At 38.3% G+C, this 19,357-nt stretch overlaps 1 protein-coding gene across 1 annotated transcript; it reads right to left on the reverse strand.

Annotated features, from left to right (window-relative positions):
• Positions 1–3,886: 3,886 nt before the first annotated feature.
• LOC135472716 (calcium and integrin-binding family member 3-like) lies at positions 3,887–19,336 on the reverse strand. The gene is made up of 7 exons (XM_064752358.1): positions 19,181–19,336; positions 10,160–10,194; positions 9,683–9,800; positions 8,567–8,714; positions 8,137–8,243; positions 7,282–7,370; positions 3,887–6,916 (listed from the first exon to the last, which is right to left on the reverse strand). The coding sequence occupies exons 1-7, from the start codon at positions 19,229–19,231 to the stop codon at positions 6,895–6,897; spliced, it is 570 nt and encodes a 189-aa protein (XP_064608428.1). The 5' UTR covers positions 19,232–19,336; the 3' UTR covers positions 3,887–6,894.
• Positions 19,337–19,357: the final 21 nt, after the last annotated feature.

Here is a 19,357-nt window from a genome sequence, read left to right on the forward strand (position 1 = left end):
TCTAATGTCATGAGGTACAAATACGATTCGGGATCGATTAGCCCTTTAGTTCTGGAAAGGTGTTAAAGACAAAGCCGTTTGATCTCAGTGAGTAAATTGAATGTTAAACAATACAGAAATCCTTCATGATAGGGCTAAAGATTCCTTGTGAGGAGTTCTGAGTTTATCTGTGCTCTACAACTTTCTGGAAATCAACGTTGAGTCTTGAATAAGATTTTGGTGTTATGTTCATTAGTAGTGAAGGTTCCCTGTATTGTTACAATTTTTAACATGTTCCACGGTGCATAGAAAAAAAGAATTGTTTCGTAGATACTTAAATGTACGATCAAACCAGTTGCATTGAACCAATTGATGTGGTCAGTTTTCTAAAAAAAAAAACGTCTCGCTGACGTACTAAGTCGGGTATGGATTTGACATTCAGACAGGTAGCCAGGCTCCGGCATGTCACAGAACAATGGAACAGTAGGTTTTTAATTTTTATGGATGGGAAAATGCACCGTTGGTCACATGATCGTTTTGTACTAGCGTTTTAACATGTCTCCATAATATACAGTCGTATAAAAAAAACCCCTGCACTGAAATCATCCATCGGATTTTATTCTGTCCGGGTTCTCCATGTTCTTTTTATATAACGTTTTTCTTTTCTCTCCTTTTTGTTTCAGTGACATTTATTCTTTGAATATGCTTTCGTATATAGACTGGTGAATAAATAGTAACTGACAAGAACCCTCGCTAATTCCTCTCTCCCTGACTTAGTTGTCTGAGACGTCAGTTTCGCTGACTCAGTCCTCCAAGACGTCCCCCTCCCGCAGTGGAATTCTCGTATAAAATGACAGTATTTCCTTCTCGATCAGCCATGTATGGAACTCTTGGGTGAGCTAGGCCGGTCTTGGACTGTCACAATCGCGAGCTTAGGTATCCCAAATGACGTGTTCTGAGGTGTCTAATTTGTTTGTATGATAGAGCAATGTATACTAGTTATATGAGCAATGAATGTCTAATCCTCTGACTGTAAGATTCGAGTTAGATTGAAGACGGCAAATGCCACATCAAAGAGTAGATTGCACGCAGAATGAAGCTTGTCTAGGTGTTTGGTGAGTGCCTATGCGAGATCTGCCTACTTAGTTCTAACGGCATGTGGAAGGCTGCGGTGCTGCGTAGCAAGACTTGTCACATGTCACCTTTATGTGAAACTTACAAACCACAATATCTGACCCTAATTCATACTGTTAACCTTATTTCTTGGAGTTTTTTCCACTACCGGTTCAAAATTCTCTAAGACGCACTGAGAAGTCTTTCTCCGTGATGTACAATGATGGCAAATTGAATGGCTCATTTCTATACAGACTGGCTGAAGAGCAATAAGTAGGTTAGCGCATATCGCCGTGGTTATCATAACATGTAGGCCACCACACAGGTATCCAGCTCCACGAATGGCCCCATTGTTCTCACCTCAACAATACATGTTTGCTCAGATGAGAACAGCCAAGTTATCAGAACCCCGTATATAGACTAAGAGATTTCTGAGTGTAAGGGAATAATTTCTGTGGGCAAACATCAGGTATACATGTTGAGAGCAATAAGCTTTAGCTAAAGGGTATCTCGCACTTTTTCTCATTTAATGGAAGGATGATGTATGGTGGGCGGCAACAAGTGGAAATACATTAAAACGCTGTTACATTGCAGTATAAAACTTATGTTGACATTGCAAATGCAATGTTGGGTAGGCGTGTTCAGTGGGCGACATGCCCCCTCCGACCATTCATGATAAAGTAAGGCAATTTCAGGATATGTAGAACATTTTTCTAAATTCATCATCATACCCTACAGACAAACCATGAATAAGGGATTTCACATGTATGGACAAGAAGAGCTAATGATATGGACCAAACCCACACTATACATCTCTCTGTTCAGGGTCACATAGCCTATGTGTTGTTAGATTTAGTACAAGGATAGTGCCAGCTGTACATAACAGAGGGACATACGAGGCGCCTCATCACGCTTTGAAACCTTTCACAGCTCTGTACGGAAAATAAAGAGATGATCTACCGAGCAGTCTTCTACCAGTAAACCTCTAATGCTTACTGACATATCCCATGATCAAGCCCGTATTGTTAGTCTACCCACAGTTCCACATTAAATTCATATCCACCATTCCTTGGGTCAGATCTAAGTATTTGCCTTTTGTTGGGAATATATGTACATTTATTTAATTTTCTCGTACATTTCAGTATAGAAATACAGTAATGTGTCTTGATTAGTGCGATCTGTCAGGTTACTGCAAACGTACAGTGTGAAAGACTACAGCATGTGCAGTATAACCAAAGCAGCGGCAATAGTTTAATAGCTGGCACTCGTCACGAGAAACCTGTGAAAGCCGGCCTCTTATTAGTTTACGTTTTATTTCTTTTAAGTTTTATATATTATTCTAACTGTTCGTGTCAACACTTAAATAGTAGCAAGTTACAGGCCCTCTAAGACACTTGGCTTAAGTAGAATTTGGTAAAAAATTGCAGTGATACCAATTGCAATTTAGTAGACGTCACTGGTCGAGAATTGCTCAAAATGCTGTGTTGTCATCATATTTAATATACAGTCACCTTAAAATAAGGTAAACGCCTTCACTTCTACTTTCTTGAATTTTACAATGAGGATAATCCTCTAGTAGCTGAGAGTAGACGGAGTGTGCAGTGTCTCTGGCTCTGTAATTTCTCACAAACCTTATTTTTTACAAACATGTGAGAATATGATGTCAGTATGATCATATTGTTCTTACTCTACCGGATACTGAAAGACCATCCAGATTCTCTATTTACTTTTTTATCTTAACGTTTTTCTTTTTTGTTCCAACGGCATTTATTCTTTGAATATGCTTTCGTATTTAGACTGGTGAATAAACAGTAACTGAGAAGAACCCTCGCTAATTCCTCTCTCCCTGGCTCATTTGTCTAAAACGTCCCTCTCGCTGACTTAGTCCCCTAAGACGCCCCTCTCGCTCACTCAGTCCTCTAAAACACCACCGTGGCTTTTAGCTGACCCAGGCATTTGGGACATCATCCTCGTTGACACCGTCACCTGAGACCTCATTCGTTGACCTTCCTCTCCATGGCCCAGTCACCTAAGACGTCCCTCTCGCTGACTCAGTGTTCAGACATCTCGCTCCAGACCACATGCCTTTCACCACTGAATACGATTGTTGGAATCTAGTTTCCACTGGTTGCAGTTCGGGATGACACCTGGTGGTCTGTCATGTTCCTGGCGAACAACAGTCCTCTACCCATACGACGTCAATCAAGTCAATCAGCTCGGGCTAACATCCATTCAGATATTTATTTACTTGTACGCCATACTCAAGAATACCTCAATTATACAACGGTGGCCAGCAATGTGGTGGGAGGAATTGGGCAGAGCAGGGCGGTTGTTAGCAGACCTTCCCGTGTATGACAGGACATCAGGCCATACTGGCCTGGTGAGAGTCTTTTGAGTCATTATGCTGCTCTAGCACACGCAACACTCGGCCTTGGAGGCCCTGCCATTGAAGCAAACACAATTCACTTGACTAATATTTGGGCATATAATGTAAGTAGAACCAGGAAAACTACTTCTGGGCACAAAGAGAAACCTGTCATTTTTGAGAAATACATGTATTTATGTATGTTCTCAGTAAATGATCTGAAATTTTCACAAATGACGGCTGATGCCTTAAAAACTGTAGATAATGCCACTTCTACCCGTTGATTATGTCGGGGCACGTTCTGCATATTAACAAATTTGAACCTAACGTTTCATGTATCCTTAAACTAAGAATAGGCCTTTGGGTCCCTTCACACAGCTTGACATTTCCAAGACAAACAAAACACACAGGTGAAATAAATAGGATTTATTGGAATTCTTATTATTGCAATGACAGTCCAATACAATATGGAATGTTCCAAGATCAAAACAAATGGAAACAAATGAAGAATGCCAAATACTGTAGTTACAATAAACAGCTGTCATAAATAAACACTGACTAGATAGGTTTAAGTCTCACAACTATTGATAAAAATAATCTATCTGAAAAGAAAATACACGAAAGTTAAATTTGAAATCTACTTCCTGTGAAAAGTATCAACAAACTTCTTTGGGTGAAAGCAAAAACTTAATACAAAATGTGGTAATTAATAAATCAAACTCAGTCAGATAGCAAAATACATTTTCTAACTCAACAAATATTGTAAATAAGACTCAAGTACATAAAACAACCCTCTATTATGCCCATAACAAAAATCTGTTACACTAAATGTACAGTTTGTGCAACATTCTAAAGTAAAAAAAATTCAATATCACTGGTTAAATATTAAATACATTAATTTAAGACTGTAGATAACAACACTATGCTTTATATATGTAAGGTTGCTTTGTAGAAAAATTGAAAAACGAGCAATATCTTTACTGTAATAGTGGACTTAGTAGTGTTGCAGTGAATTACCTCCCTTGCAGTCACTCTCAAATTTAAAAGGTATGGCTAAGTTGGGCCTCTGTAAATTACTAATGGCAAGTTTCAGTGATAAATCGGCGTGAGCTAGTTAAAAATATAGCTATAGGACAGATTTTAATTTTGTCAACTAATACGGTAAGCCCAGGATAAATGTTATCAAATGTTTTAATCCATTCAGAGGGAATGTAAAGATCCTGGCCCAAATTAAATTCAGTAGACAGCTTCAGCGAACTCTGTAAAATATGTGTATAATAACTGAGCTGAATATCGACTTCGCTGATGATTTCCAGACATTTCTGAGAATTTTTTTTACATCCTATTGTCTAGAAAATAATTGTCAGTATCATGACAAAACCTACATAGCACATGCTTTAACAGGTCAGGTCGCACTTTTCGCAGCTTCGTGCCTTAAAAACTAATCTCGCCTTATGTTATCAAAGAAGGTAGGTAATTCACAGGAGGCCTATTATATGGACGCCATTTGTACCTACCTCAACACAGCACTCTAGTTATCTAAAAATGCAATTAACAGGTTACATGTACAGGTTAACAGTACATCTCAACACAAAAGTTTTAAAATAATTTATACATCATGAATCTTGATATAACCATATTTGGTTTTAAGTAACGACAACCAAAGTGCATTCATGCCATTTTAAAAAGAATAAATGTTAACTCCCACAAATTAGGTCTTTGCTACACATCTTCAACTAAGTATGTAAGTACCAGCCTGTTTCACCTGGGTGTAGATGAACGTACCTTCGTTACATCACAGAAGACTCAAGTATTAACATTCACTGAACTGTTGGCCCAATTACAAGGTGTTAATTTATACATCTTCTGAGGGCACTCCGAGTGACTAAACTGTACTTCTTGTGAAGGCCCCCAAAATTGATGCCCTAAACCACTTCTATGATCAGATGTATACTGCAGTGTATACATGGCAATCAATGCCACTCTGTGGCTTTATAAATGGACAATGTTGTGAGAACAGAGTAAGAATATCCTCAATAACAATGAAGAGTGCATAATAGTACTGTATATTGTTGTAAAATACCTGACATCCATTCATATACATGTATTATTAGATTATATGAACTAATAAATATAACAATTCATGAACTTTTTCAATGACATTTTCTCACATAGATGTAGTTTATGCATACACACAGATGATATTGTTAAAATATAATTAGGTATATTTATATGATTAGTTATAACTACAGTTACATGTAGTCATAAAAACAAACACGTACAGTATAGTGCCCCTTTTTTCTTTCGTCTTCTAAGTACGCTTTTAATATCTGCAAACAGTTTCTATTTAAAAAGAAAAATGTTTGACATCGACAGAAGCATTCACTCCATTAGGTCCAAATGTCCTTACCCGCTCCAAACATCACTCCTCTCCCCGAATGAATGTCATGCAGCACCTACGTTATGTGTACTCAGTTGTGTGTGACATGTACTCAGGAGTGTGACACATGTACTCAGTAGTGTCATTTGTACTTAGTTGTGTGTGACATGTACTCAGGAGTGTAACACATGTACTCAGTAGTGTCATTTGTACTTAGTTGTGTGTGACATGTACTCAGGAATGTGTGACATGTACTCAGGAGCATGACACATGTACTCAGTAGTGTCATTTGTACTTAGTTGTATGTGACATGTACTCAAGAGTGTGTGACATGTACTCAGCAGTGTCATTTGTACTTACATGTAGTTGTGTGTGACATGCACTCAGTTGTATGTAAACTGTTCTCAGTTGTGTGTGACATGTACTCATGAGTGTGTCACATGTACTCAGCAGTGTCATTTTTACTTAGTTGTATGTGACATGTACTCAGTAGTGCATAACATGTACTCAGTATCAAGTCACATGTCCTCATTAACGCGTCACATGAATTCAGCAGTGAGTTACATGTACTCAGAAGTGTGTCACATGTACTCACTACTGTGTCACATGTACTCAGTAGAGTGTTCCATGTACTCAGTTGTTTCACACATCTCAGTAGTGTCACACATGTTCTCTGTAGTGTCACACATGTTCTCTGTAGTGTCACACATGTTCTCAGTAGTGTCACACAGATATACAGTAGTGTAAATCACATCCTGAGTTGCAATTCACGCTCACCACCTCTACCTGTCAGCTAACACCATATAACAATCAAAGATTTTATCCTAACACCATAGATCATCATGCCAGACTTTCCTATGTTGCAAACATCTCACATGACACAAGTGACATGGACAGACATAAATCTGTTTGAAAAGAAATAGTCAAAATGTTCTGGACAGAAGTTATACCTTTTAACACAGCTGCACTGTCCACACCCTGATTTCACAAACACACACATACATACATGAATATGATTTACAGTACAGGTGTTTTTGTCTTGCAGGAGAGACGTGGGTCAGATGCGAATATGGAATGTTCTGTAACAAAAAAAGTATAAAAACATACAGGATACAATAATTAGGGCATATTTCAATAAGAACATTTTCCACATTACTCACAATTTTCACTATCTGGTGCCATTTAAATTCAAAACCAATACTGCATGTTATAAAAGAATTATAATTATTCACTTCTCATGTAATAATTCTCATGTACTTGTATCTTTAATAAAAATGGGTCTGCCAGCAACCTGCAGATGGTCATGGGTTTCTCATGGCCTCAGCCTGGTTTTCTCCCAACATAATGCTGGCTGTCAAGTGAAATACTACAAGTGAAATATTCTGGAGTACAGCATAAAACACCAATCAAATAAATACATAATAAAAATGTACATTGAACTTACTCTAAAAAATCTGGTGCTCTGGATATGACATGTTCAAATTCTATATAGGAGAGCATGTTGTCATCATCTAAGTCTGCCTCCTCAAACACCTACAGTAACACAGAGAAAACAGAGACGCATGGCTAACAACACAGCTTCAATATTGTGGTGTACCAGTGTTACTATTATTAGTTGGGCTGGATTATCTCCCTTATCTCTTGGGCATAGTTGTTCAAAACTGGTTTACAACTTAATACCAAATTTAACTTCAAGCCAAGTCTTCAAGTTCGCAATTAGACCTAACAAAATTATGTAACATTATATTAAATATGAAGTAAAACAGCTGCTGATATCCTTTGACTTTGGAGAACTGCATTGGCTGCAGAGATTGGCAAAAACTTTAAATATGAAGTATGACTTAATACCACTATTAGCTCCTACACTCCAGCTCCAACAACTGGGCACAGAAATTAATAGTTTTTTTCTATTAAGCTTAATAGTTTACTCTGTAATCACTGATCTCTCTCTTTATATGACATTCCAAAACAAAATTTTTAAATTTGCAAACCGCAAATCAAAAAAGAAAATCTAAGCTTCAATCCATGTATGAGTGCCCATTATACAGGTGCCAAAAAAACGTAAAAAGTTTAACCTTCTAACCCAGTATGTACACTTACACACTTTACCTTAGACAAGGGGGCTAAAAAACAGGTTAACCCTCAACCCAAGTATGATAACCCATTACACAGGTGCTAAAAAAGCTTAACCAGACAAAAGCTTAACCAGACACCAACACCAATGTCAACAGCGCCATTTCCCCCATTTCCACAATACCTCACCTTCCTTCAAACAGGTGAGCTGAAAATGTAACCTTACCTTGTCAACTACGAACTCTACATCATCACTACTCAGCTCATTTCTTGTAAGAGACCTCAGAGTTTTCTCCAAATCCCCTCGTCCTAAGTAATTGTCTCCATCAAAATCTGAAAACATGCAGAAAGAAACAAAAATTTCGTACTCAGAAAATGACACGCAGCTATTATCCACAGCTATCTAGAAAGCATGTCTATCATTAGCTAATACAAATCAAAACCTCATTGGTGTTTAGTTTGTCTACTTTCATCATACACACAAACCATGAAATTTACATGAAAGCTCACATCCACTGAGGGAGAATTCCAGTTACAGGAGACTACATCTGACTGTTTACATATTTATGTTTTGTGATCAATATTTGTGTCCAAATGTTTGTGTGAGATAAATGCGTTACAGCTTGCCATTAACACAGGAGTACATGTACACTCACCATAAATCCTAAAGGCATACACAGTTTTGATGTCCCTGGGAGCAGCCTTACTGAACACCGAGAACATGTCTAGGAAGTCATCAAAGGACATCTTGCCAGAGCCATCCTCAGAAAACACCTCACAGATTCGCTGCCTGAATGGGTTTTCCTACAGGCACAAACCAAAAACAAACACCATCACACCTGTTATCCAGTCTACATCTAATCTTAATGGTTAGAGCAATAAAAATTCACATTTTTACACAACAATTGTTTGAATCTATTCTGAAGTTTTCCTAATGAGCAAGTCACCTGGAAGAAACTGGTGTTTCCTAATGAGCAAGTCACCTGGAAGAAACTGGTGTTTCCTAATGAGCAAGTCACCTGGAAGAAACTGCTGCACCATTCCCCCAAGAAAATTAGCTCCCACAGGAAACCACAGCCCAGAGAAAGCCACTTCAAACAGAAAACCACTGCCCCCTAGGGAAATTAGCTCCCACTGGAAACCACAGCCCAGAGAAAGCCACTTCAAACAGAAAACCACTGCCCCCTAGGGAAATTAGCTCCCACTGGAAACCACTGCCCAGAGAAAGCCACTTCAAACAGAAAACCACTGCCCCCTAGGGAAATTAGCTCCCACTGGAAACCACTGCTCCGAGAAAAACACTTCACAAACAAAAAAACAAACAAAAAAAAATGACCAGAGGAAACATCTGCCCAGAGCACCCCCAACCCAGTTGTACCCTAAGAGGAAACCACTGCCCAGAAAAAAAATCCCCCAAGGGAACCACCCACTGGGACATCACTCTCCACAGGAGCCCAATGCCCAGTGGAAACCACGGTCCAATCTCCCCACTCCCTTGAAGGAACTACCCCCATAGAAAACGACTGCCCAGAGGCAATCTCTTCCTAAAGAGGAAACAGAGGAAACTATTGCCCAGAGAAAACCACCCTCTTGAGGAAATCTCTTCTCACAGCAAAATCTATTCTCACAGAAAAACACTTCCCAAGTGAAACCATTCCCACAAGAAACCACTGGACTTCCATGATTTAAGATACATTAGAAATAGTTGTAATCATAATTTATGTGGTATGAAAGTCAGAGCTCTTCTAACATGTCTATAGGTTGTGTCCCACCTTCAGCTCAGGCATCTTTTCAATGATGTCATATGGAATGCAAATCTGACTGCTCTCATCTCCTTTCATATCAAATGGGACGATGTTTGGGGCAAGTTCTCTGTACCGCTTGAACACTCTGGAACAATGGCAAGGCTACAATATTGTCCTTCCTCACATATGTTGGACATGTATCATAATACGTACACTTCCACATTTTGTTTATTAAAATTAAAATTAAAATTAAAATGTTCATCCTGATTAGCCCCCTTTTCATTCAAGCAGCATTTTCGGACAAAATGGCCGGCCCAGTAAATTTGTATGTAGACTGTGTCTAATTCCTACTTTACAAATTGAAAAATCATCAAAGATCCCCAACAAAGACCTTACAAAAATTGAATCAACATTATTTCAGAGTTTTCATTTTGCTTAACAAGGAGTCTAAATGGAGAACTTTGTAATGGATAAAAATTGACAAGATTGTTCATATTACCTTACCTTACTATTTCTTTCCTGGTAAAAAATGTACAGTCCTGAAAGACAACCAGATCAGAAATTAGCTCCACAGTCACTGGACATTCCAGAATTATGTGTACAATACTGTATATAACTGTAGACAACCACAGGTCAGAAATTAGCTCCACAGTCACTGGACATTCCAGAATTATGTGTACAATACTGTATATAACTGTAGACAACCAGATCAGAAATTAGCTCCACAGTCACTGGACATTCCAGAATTATGTGTACAATACTGTATATAACTGTAGACAACCACAGGTCAGAAATTAGCTCCACAGTCACTGGACATTCCAGAATTATGTGTACAATACTGTATATAACTGTAGACAACCAGATCAGAAATTAGCTCCACAGTCACTGGACATTCCAGAATTATGTGTACAATACTGTATATAACTGTAGACAACCAGACCAAACATTAGCTCCACAGTCACTGGACATTCCAGAATTATGTGTACAATACTGTATATAACTGTAGACAACCAGACCAGAAATTAGCTCCACAGTCACTGGGCATTCCAGAATAATATGTACAATACTGTATATAACTGCAGACAACCAGGTCAGAAATTAGCTCCACAGTCACTGGGCATTCCAGAATTATGTGTACAATACTGTATATAACTGCAGACAACCAGGTCAGAAATTAGCTCCACAGTCACTGGGCATTCCAGAATAATATGTACAATACTGTATATAACTGTAGACAACCAGACCAGAAATTAGCTCCACAGTCACTGGGCATTCCAGATTTATGTGTACAATACTGTATATAACTGTAGACAACCAGACCAGAAATTAGCTCCACAGTCACTGGGCATTCCAGAATTATGTGTACAACACTGTATATAACTGTAGACAACCAGACCAGAAATTAGCTCCACAGTCACTGGGCATTCCAGATTTATGTTTACAATACTGTATATAACTGTAGACAACCAGATCAGAAATTAGCTCCACAGTCACTGGGCATTCCAGAATTATGTGTACAATACTGTATATAATTGTAGACAACCAGGTCAGAAATTAGCTCCACAGTCACTGGACATTCCAGATTTATGTTTACAATACTGTATATAACTGTAGACAACCAGATCAGAAATTAGCTCCACAGTCACTGGGCATTCCAGAATTATGTGTACAATACTGTATATAATTGTAGACAACCAGGTCAGAAATTAGCTCCACAGTCACTGGACATTCCAGAATTATGTGTACAATACTGTATATAACTGTAGACAACCAAACCAGAAATTAGCTCCACAGTCACTGGGCATTCCAGAATTATGTGTACAATACTGTATATAACTGTAGACAACCAGGTCAGAAATTAGCTCCACAGTCACTGGACATTCCAGAATTATGTGTACAATACTGTATATAACTGCAGACAACCAGGTCAGAAATCAGCTCCAGTCACTGGACATTCCAGATTTATGTGTACAATACTGTATATAACTGCAGACAACCAGGTCAGAAATTAGCTCCACAGTCACTGGACATTCCAGAATTATGTGTACAATACTGTATATAACTGTAGACAACCAAACCAGAAATTAGCTTCACAGTCACTGGGCATTCCAGAATTATGTGTACAATACTGTATATAACTGTAGACAACCAGGTCAGAAATTAGCTCCACAGTCACTGGACATTCCAGATTTATGTGTACAATACTGTATATAACTGTAGACAACCAGGTCAGAAATTAGCTTCACAGTCACTGGGCATTCCAGATTTATGTGTACAATACTGTATATAACTGTAGACAACCAGGTCAGAAATTAGCTCCACAGTCACTGGACATTCCAGAATTATGTGTACAATACTGTATATAACTGTAGACAACCAGGTCAGAAATTAGCTCCACAGTCACTGGGCATTCCAGATTTATGTGTACAATACTGTATATAACTGTAGACAACCAGGTCAGAAATTAGCTCCACAGTCACTGGACATTCCAGAATTATGTGTACAATACTGTATATAACTGTAGACAACCAGGTCAGAAATTAGATCCACAGTCACTGGGCATTCCAGAATTATGTGTACAATACTGTATATAACTGTAGACAACCAAACCATAAATTAGCTCCACAGTCACTGGGCATTCCAGAATTATGTGTACAACACTGTATATAACTGTAGACAACCAGGTCAGAAATTAGCTCCACAGTCACTGGACATTCCAGATTTATGTGTACAATACTGTATATAACTGCAGACAACCAGGTCAGAAATTAGCTCCACAGTCACTGGGCATTCCAGAATTATGTGTACAATACTGTATATAACTGTAGACAACCAGGTCAGAAATTAGCTCCACAGTCACTGGACATTCCAGAATTATGTGTACAATACTGTATATAACTGTAGACAACCAGGTCAGAAATTAGCTCCACAGTCACTGGACATTCCAGAATTATGTGTACAATACTGTATATAACTGTAGACAACCAGGTCAGAAATTAGCTCCACAGTCACTGGACATTCCAGAATTATGTGTACAATACTGTATATAACTGCAGACAACCAGGTCAGAAATTAGCTCTACAGTCACTGGGCATTCCAGATTTATGTGTACAATACTGTATATAACTGTAGACAACCAGACCAGAAATTAGCTCCACAGTCACTAGACCAGAAATTAGCTCCACAGTCACTGGACATTCCAGATTTATGTGTACAATACTGTATATAACTGCAGACAACCAGGTCAGAAATTAGCTCCACAGTCACTGGACATTCCAGATTTATGTGTACAATACTGTATATAACTGCAGACAACCAGGTCAGAAATTAGCTCCACAGTCACTGGGCATTCCAGAATTATGTGTACAATACTGTATATAACTGTAGACAACCAGGTCAGAAATTAGCTCCACAGTCACTGGACATTCCAGAATTATGTGTACAATACTGTATATAACTGTAGACAACCAGGTCAGAAATTAGCTCCACAGTCACTGGACATTCCAGAATTATGTGTACAATACTGTATATAACTGTAGACAACCAGGTCAGAAATTAGCTCCACAGTCACTGGACATTCCAGAATTATGTGTACAATACTGTATATAACTGCAGACAACCAGGTCAGAAATTAGCTCTACAGTCACTGGACATTCCAGATTTATGTGTACAATACTGTATATAACTGTAGACAACCAGACCAGAAATTAGCTCCACAGTCACTAGACCAGAAATTAGCTCCACAGTCACTGGACATTCCAGATTTATGTGTACAATACTGTATATAACTGCAGACAACCAGGTCAGAAATTAGCTCCACAGTCACTGGGCATTCCAGAATTATGTATACAATACTGTATATAACTGTAGACAACCAGGTCAGAAATTAGCTCCACAATCACTGGACATTCCACATTTATGTGTACAATACTGTATATAACTGTAGAAAACCAGGTCAGAAATTAGCTCCACAGTCACTGGACATTCCAGAATTATGTGTACAATACTGTATATAACTGTAGACAACCAGATCAGAAATTAGCTCCACATTCGCTGCACCAATTTATACACTTAAAGATATGCTTGATCAGTAGTGCTGGGAATAGCACTAGATCACTGGTGATCTCCCACAAAACACAAAACAATCAATCTGAACTCCTAGCCTTATACTAGTATTAGTCATGTAATAAGTACATGTACAATCCAAGTGATCGTATATGGTGAAACATTTTAAAGCACCACAGGAAAGAAAACATTAAACCCTCTATACTGTCAAATATAATGTCTATATAAAACCCAAGTATGTAAGATGATATTTTCCACTGGTAGAGAAATGTCAGATTTACATGTAGATGTATAATGTTTACTGTGTATTGCAGAACGAATGCACAAAGAGGCGTCTGACTTATTCAGCAAGTCAGTAATCACTTCACACTTAATTGTCAACCAACAAAACAGGTTCGGCTTCCACACACTCAGCACTCATTGATTTTTCCTTCCCACTAACACTAAAATAGAAGCATGCTGCTGAAGCATGGTCAGTGTTGTCAATCTCTCAAAATTATACAGGTGGAAATGAGAAATCAATAGGTGTTCAGTGTACCTGGTCAATATGGATAAGCCCGTAGTGACAAAGTCTATAGGAGTCACATACACAATACGTGTTCAGTGCACCTGGCCAGTACAGATAAGCCTGTAGTGACAAAGTCTAAAGGAGTCACATACACAATAGGTGTTCAGTGTACCTGGCCAGTACATATAAGCCTGTAGTGACAAAGTCTAAAGGAGTCACATACACAATAGGTGTTCAGTGTACCTGGCCAGTACAGATAAGCCTGTAGTGACAAAGTCTATAGGAATCACATACACAATAGGTGTTCAGTGTACCTGGCCAGTACAGATAAGCCTGTAGTCACACAATCTACTGGAGACGCATACACAATAGGTGTTCAGTGTACCTGGCCAGTACAGATAAGCCTGTAGTGACAAAGTCTAAAGGAGTCAAATACACAATAGGTATTCAGTGTACCTGGCCAGTACAGATAAGCCTGTAGTGACAAAGTCTATAGGAGTCACATACACAATACGTGTTCAGTGTACCTGGCCAGTACAGATAAGCCTGTAGTGACAAAGTCTATAGGAATCACATACACAATAGGTGTTCAGTGTACCTGGCCAGTACAGATAAGCCTGTAGTCACACAATCTACTGGAGACGCATACACAATAGGTGTTCAGTGTACCTGGCCAGTACAGATAAGCCTGTAGTGACAAAGTCTAAAGGAGTCAAATACACAATAGGTATTCAGTGTACCTGGCCAGTACAGATAAGCCTGTAGTGACAAAGTCTATAGGAGTCACATACGCAATACGTGTTCAGTGTACCTGGCCAGTACAGATAAGCCTGTAGTGACAAAGTCTATAGGAGTCACATACACAATAGGTGTTCAGTGTACCTGGCCAGTACAGATAAGCCTGTAGTGACAAAATCTAAAGGAGTCACATACACAATAGGTGTTCAGTGTACCTGGCCAGTACTGATAAGCCTGTAGTCACACAATCTACAGGAGACGCATACACAATAGGTGTTCAGTGTACCTGTTCTGACAAATGTCTGTCACAGAAATAGTCTCCTCCCTAAAGCATTTGTACATACAGAATATGGTAACCAGAAAATCTCCAGCAAATGTAAGACATGAGAAAGGTCTGTTAAGCTTCATGCACATGTTCTGTTAAATTCTGACATCTCCTACATACCACATGTCCTGTTAAATTCTAATGACTCCTACACATCACATGTCCTGTTAAATTCTAATGACTCCTACACATCACATGTCCTGTTAAATTCTAATGACTCCTACACATCACATGTCCTGTTAAATTCTAATGACTCCTACACACCACATGTCCTCTTAAATTCTAATGACTCCTACACACCACGTCCTGTTAAATTCTAATGAATCCTACACATCACATGTCCTGTTAAATTCTAATGACTCCTACACACCACAGGTCCTGTTAAATTCTAATGACTCCTACACATCACATGTCCTGTTAAATTCTAATGACTCCTACACACCACATGTCCTGTTAAATTCTAATGACTCCTACACACCACATGTCCTGTTAAATTCTAATGACTCCTACACACCACATGTCCTGTTAAATTCTAATGACTCCTACACACCACATGTCCTGTTAAATTCTGATGACTCCTACACACCACATGTCCTGTTAAATTCTGATGACTCCTACACATCACGTCTTGTTAAATTCTGATGACTCCTACACACCACATGTCCTGTTAAATTCTTATGAATATCTTCATATTGAACATACCCAACCATATGTTTCCTGATATGGTAGAGTTATGCCCAACCAAAAGCAGTTTTTAAGTGTTCTTAAATCTGACAAGGGCACGTATCACACTAGAGTGTGCAGATTGGAGCAACTGGCAGAGAAAGAGCAAAAAAGAATGTACAAGTATCATATTTTCCCTTTGCTAGAAGTTTGACCTGTCTGGGCTTTCCTTTAACATAATCACCATTCTAGTCGAAATAATAGGTAAAAATTGTTCTTGGGATTTAATAGATTTAACCACAGAATGGAAAAGTTTTCTGCATGTATATATATATATATATATATATATATATATATATATATATATATATATATTAGGTTTTTTCATCGTTCTCTCAAACAATCCAAAATGGACTGAAAACTTTTCGGCTACACAGACACTCAAGTAACAGGAAACGATATAGCAAAGAAATGGTTGTAAAAGAGTGCAAGAAATGATGACCAGGTGCTCCACTTGTACTATCTTGTACAAATGTGCAGATCTTGTCCTGTACACATCACACAGGTTAGGTATAAATTTTCTATAGTATAGATGAAAAGTTGAATAGAAATGTGTAACATATGGTATCTGACTGGTTAGGTGTTAGTACCCGGTGAGCAGCCACAGCTTGTCACAGTTACACCACACAGAGCTAAGGGAGTGCCATTGTGTTCACATGTCAATACTTTGGCTACAGATCCAAAACAGTCCACTAACATACCAATCTTGTCTACTGTCTGCCATGAATGTACATAAATGATATTTTTGTAAATCTTTTTAGATCACAATGGGCAACATTTGCTGCATTTTTGAAAGCAGTATGGCTATAAGTTATCAGAATTTATCAACAAGCTACATCCTACCATCACCTGAAAAGGTTGAGTAAACCAAGTAAATGTAAATCCAGCAGACCAATGACAATTTTTAAAAATTTTGTCACAGTCATTCGAATGTCCTTCATGAACCTTATTTCTTGCAACTTCATGAATGTTTTAAGCCAAACAAAATACGTGTCAGATGAAAGACCATTACATGCATTCCAGGAGAGTACATTAATTATTTTGATAAATTTTTTTTTCCAGCTTAGTAAAATGCATTCGAAACACTGGGTTCAATGACAGCCTTTTCTTCCATAGTGTAACCACTGACATCATATCAGACCTGTGACCTGATCTGAAAATCAGAATCTGCCCTTCATTATTTTACTAAGTAAAAACTTCAATCAATAAACAAAATGATCTGTTTTCCAGGTAGTGTTTAATGGCTATCTATCTGATATAATGTATGTTTCCTTTACCATAATTCAAAGACTAACAAACATATAACAAAATCAACAAATCTTGTTCTAATTTTAAATATGCATAAACTTTAATTCCAAACAGGGTGAATAGTATAACTATTTTATAACAACTGTTGGATTATTTTATATTCAACATAAACAATATAAAAGTACACGTACATAATATCAAAACTGACAACATTTATTTAATTATTTATTTATTTATTTATTTGATTGGTGTTTTACGCCATACTCAAGAATATTTCACTTATACGACGGCGGCCAGCATTTTGGTGGGTGGAAACCAGGCAGAGCCCGGGGGAAACCCACAACCATCCGCAGGTTTGCTGGCAGACCTTCCCACTTACAGTCGGAGAGGACAAAACTGATAACAACTTTTATATAACCTTGACTTGTTATGATACCAAGTAAACCTCATTTTAATCCAGACTACCTGAATATAGAAAGAAGAAGTTAAAAACTTGTTGTCTATGGCAATGATTCCACATAAATATTGTCTGCCACTGCCATGTATATGTATGTTGCTTGTACAACCTAGACAATGTGCCTGTGTTTCAAAATACCTACGTTTTTAATTTAGAAACACAAGATTACAATATACATGTAATTATAGCATGAATATATAGCCTCTTTTTTTTCACATGGTTATTCCATCTAATGAACAACATTTTGCTAAACAACAACTGTCAATCATCAAATATGCTCAAACTTTACTTCAGACCTGTCAGATGAAGTCAAATTCCCGCTGAAGCCTTTCTTGCAATGTTGGCTTGGGTCCATGAAATCTTCCTCCACAGTGGAAATGATGATGATGATGATGATGATGGTAAGGATAGTAGAATGGAAATGGTGGTCCAAACTGCTGATCACCAGGAAAAGGTCCATCAAATTTATCTGGGAAATTTGGGTGTTTGTTCTGCTCCTTGACATCTGGGTGCTTGGAAAATTTCTGAGCTTCATATATCTTCCACCATTCCTTCTGTCCTGCTGCTAATTCACCATTAGTCATATCAGAATCAGATGGTATGGGCATGTTTTCCTTCCATTCAAGGTGCGGACGGCGTCTCCACGCATGTCTACAAGGTCCATGCCTCGGGTGGTTTGATGTTTTCCCATTTTCAAAGCCATCACCTGTACCTATCATGTTTTGTTCAGAGCCTAGTACTGATTTGGCTGTGTCAGCATCATCTTGCGGTAGCATGTCTTCTTTCCTATCTGGATGGAGATGGCTTCTCCACCCGTGTTTCCAGTATCTGTATTGGGGCAGATTTTTTGGCTGTCCATTTTCAGCAGTGGCTTTATTCTGTTCTGCCTTCAAATCTCCATTAATATTTGCACCTTCATCCACAAGAGTAGTTCCAGAGTCAGTACCATCAGGCATGCTGGGAGATTCTTGTTTTTCTGCTAGTTCGACTTAAGTTCTTCACTATTTCTGTATTGAGAATTCCCCAAGTATTAAATATGCAACTGTTTGAAAAACGTAAACAATTGAACAAATCTACAGCTTATCCAGCAGGATTTGTAGTCCATTCGGCAAATGTTCTCAGAGAAAATTCTCAGACAAAGTGTGGCTTGAACAAGCCAAGCTTTATAGCCTTTATAGTATGTGACATACTTGTAATGTAATGCCGAGTTCCCATTTCGTCAGCCAATGTATCACTAGTGCTGAGTTTGTGTAGAGGACAAAACCCCTAAAAGTGTGATGTAACACTTTCTGAGGAACTGACTAGAACGCCACGCTTGACTTAGCTGTCTTTTATCGAAAATCTTCGTCTTACGTCAGCCGCCAAAAAAAAAGTAGGACGTTGTTGTTGTCTACCAAATAACTAGATGAGGCCACATTTGCTTAACAATAAATTCATCGCTGTCAGTGGTAACAAACTTACCTGGTACGCCTCGAATTGTTCATCTGAAAATGAGGATGTTTGGTTTCCCATGATTTACTTCAACCTTTAGTCATTTTCCACATGCTCTCTTAGGCTACTGTTTTCACCAATCTTTCCCTTTCGTCTTTGACATTTTGGATTCTGTCATTTTTCGACTGAGCGCCATCTAGCGGTAAT

Source organism: Liolophura sinensis, chromosome 8, assembly GCF_032854445.1.
Source record: "Liolophura sinensis isolate JHLJ2023 chromosome 8, CUHK_Ljap_v2, whole genome shotgun sequence".
Taxonomy (NCBI): domain Eukaryota; kingdom Metazoa; phylum Mollusca; class Polyplacophora; order Chitonida; family Chitonidae; genus Liolophura; species Liolophura sinensis.

Excerpts from the sequence above, each read along its gene's own strand:
- LOC135472716 (XM_064752358.1), bottom strand. The coding sequence starts at position 19,231 with ATGGGAAACCAAACATCCTCATTTTCAGATGAACAATTCGAGGCGTAC. Across the intron at positions 8,715-9,682 it reads AAAAGATGCCTGAGCTGAAG|GAAAACCCATTCAGGCAGCG; the intron begins GTGGGACACAAC and ends TTGTGCCTGTAG. Across the intron at positions 6,917-7,281 it reads AGAGCACCAGATTTTTTAGA|AACATTCCATATTCGCATCT; the intron begins GTAAGTTCAATG and ends TTTTTGTTACAG.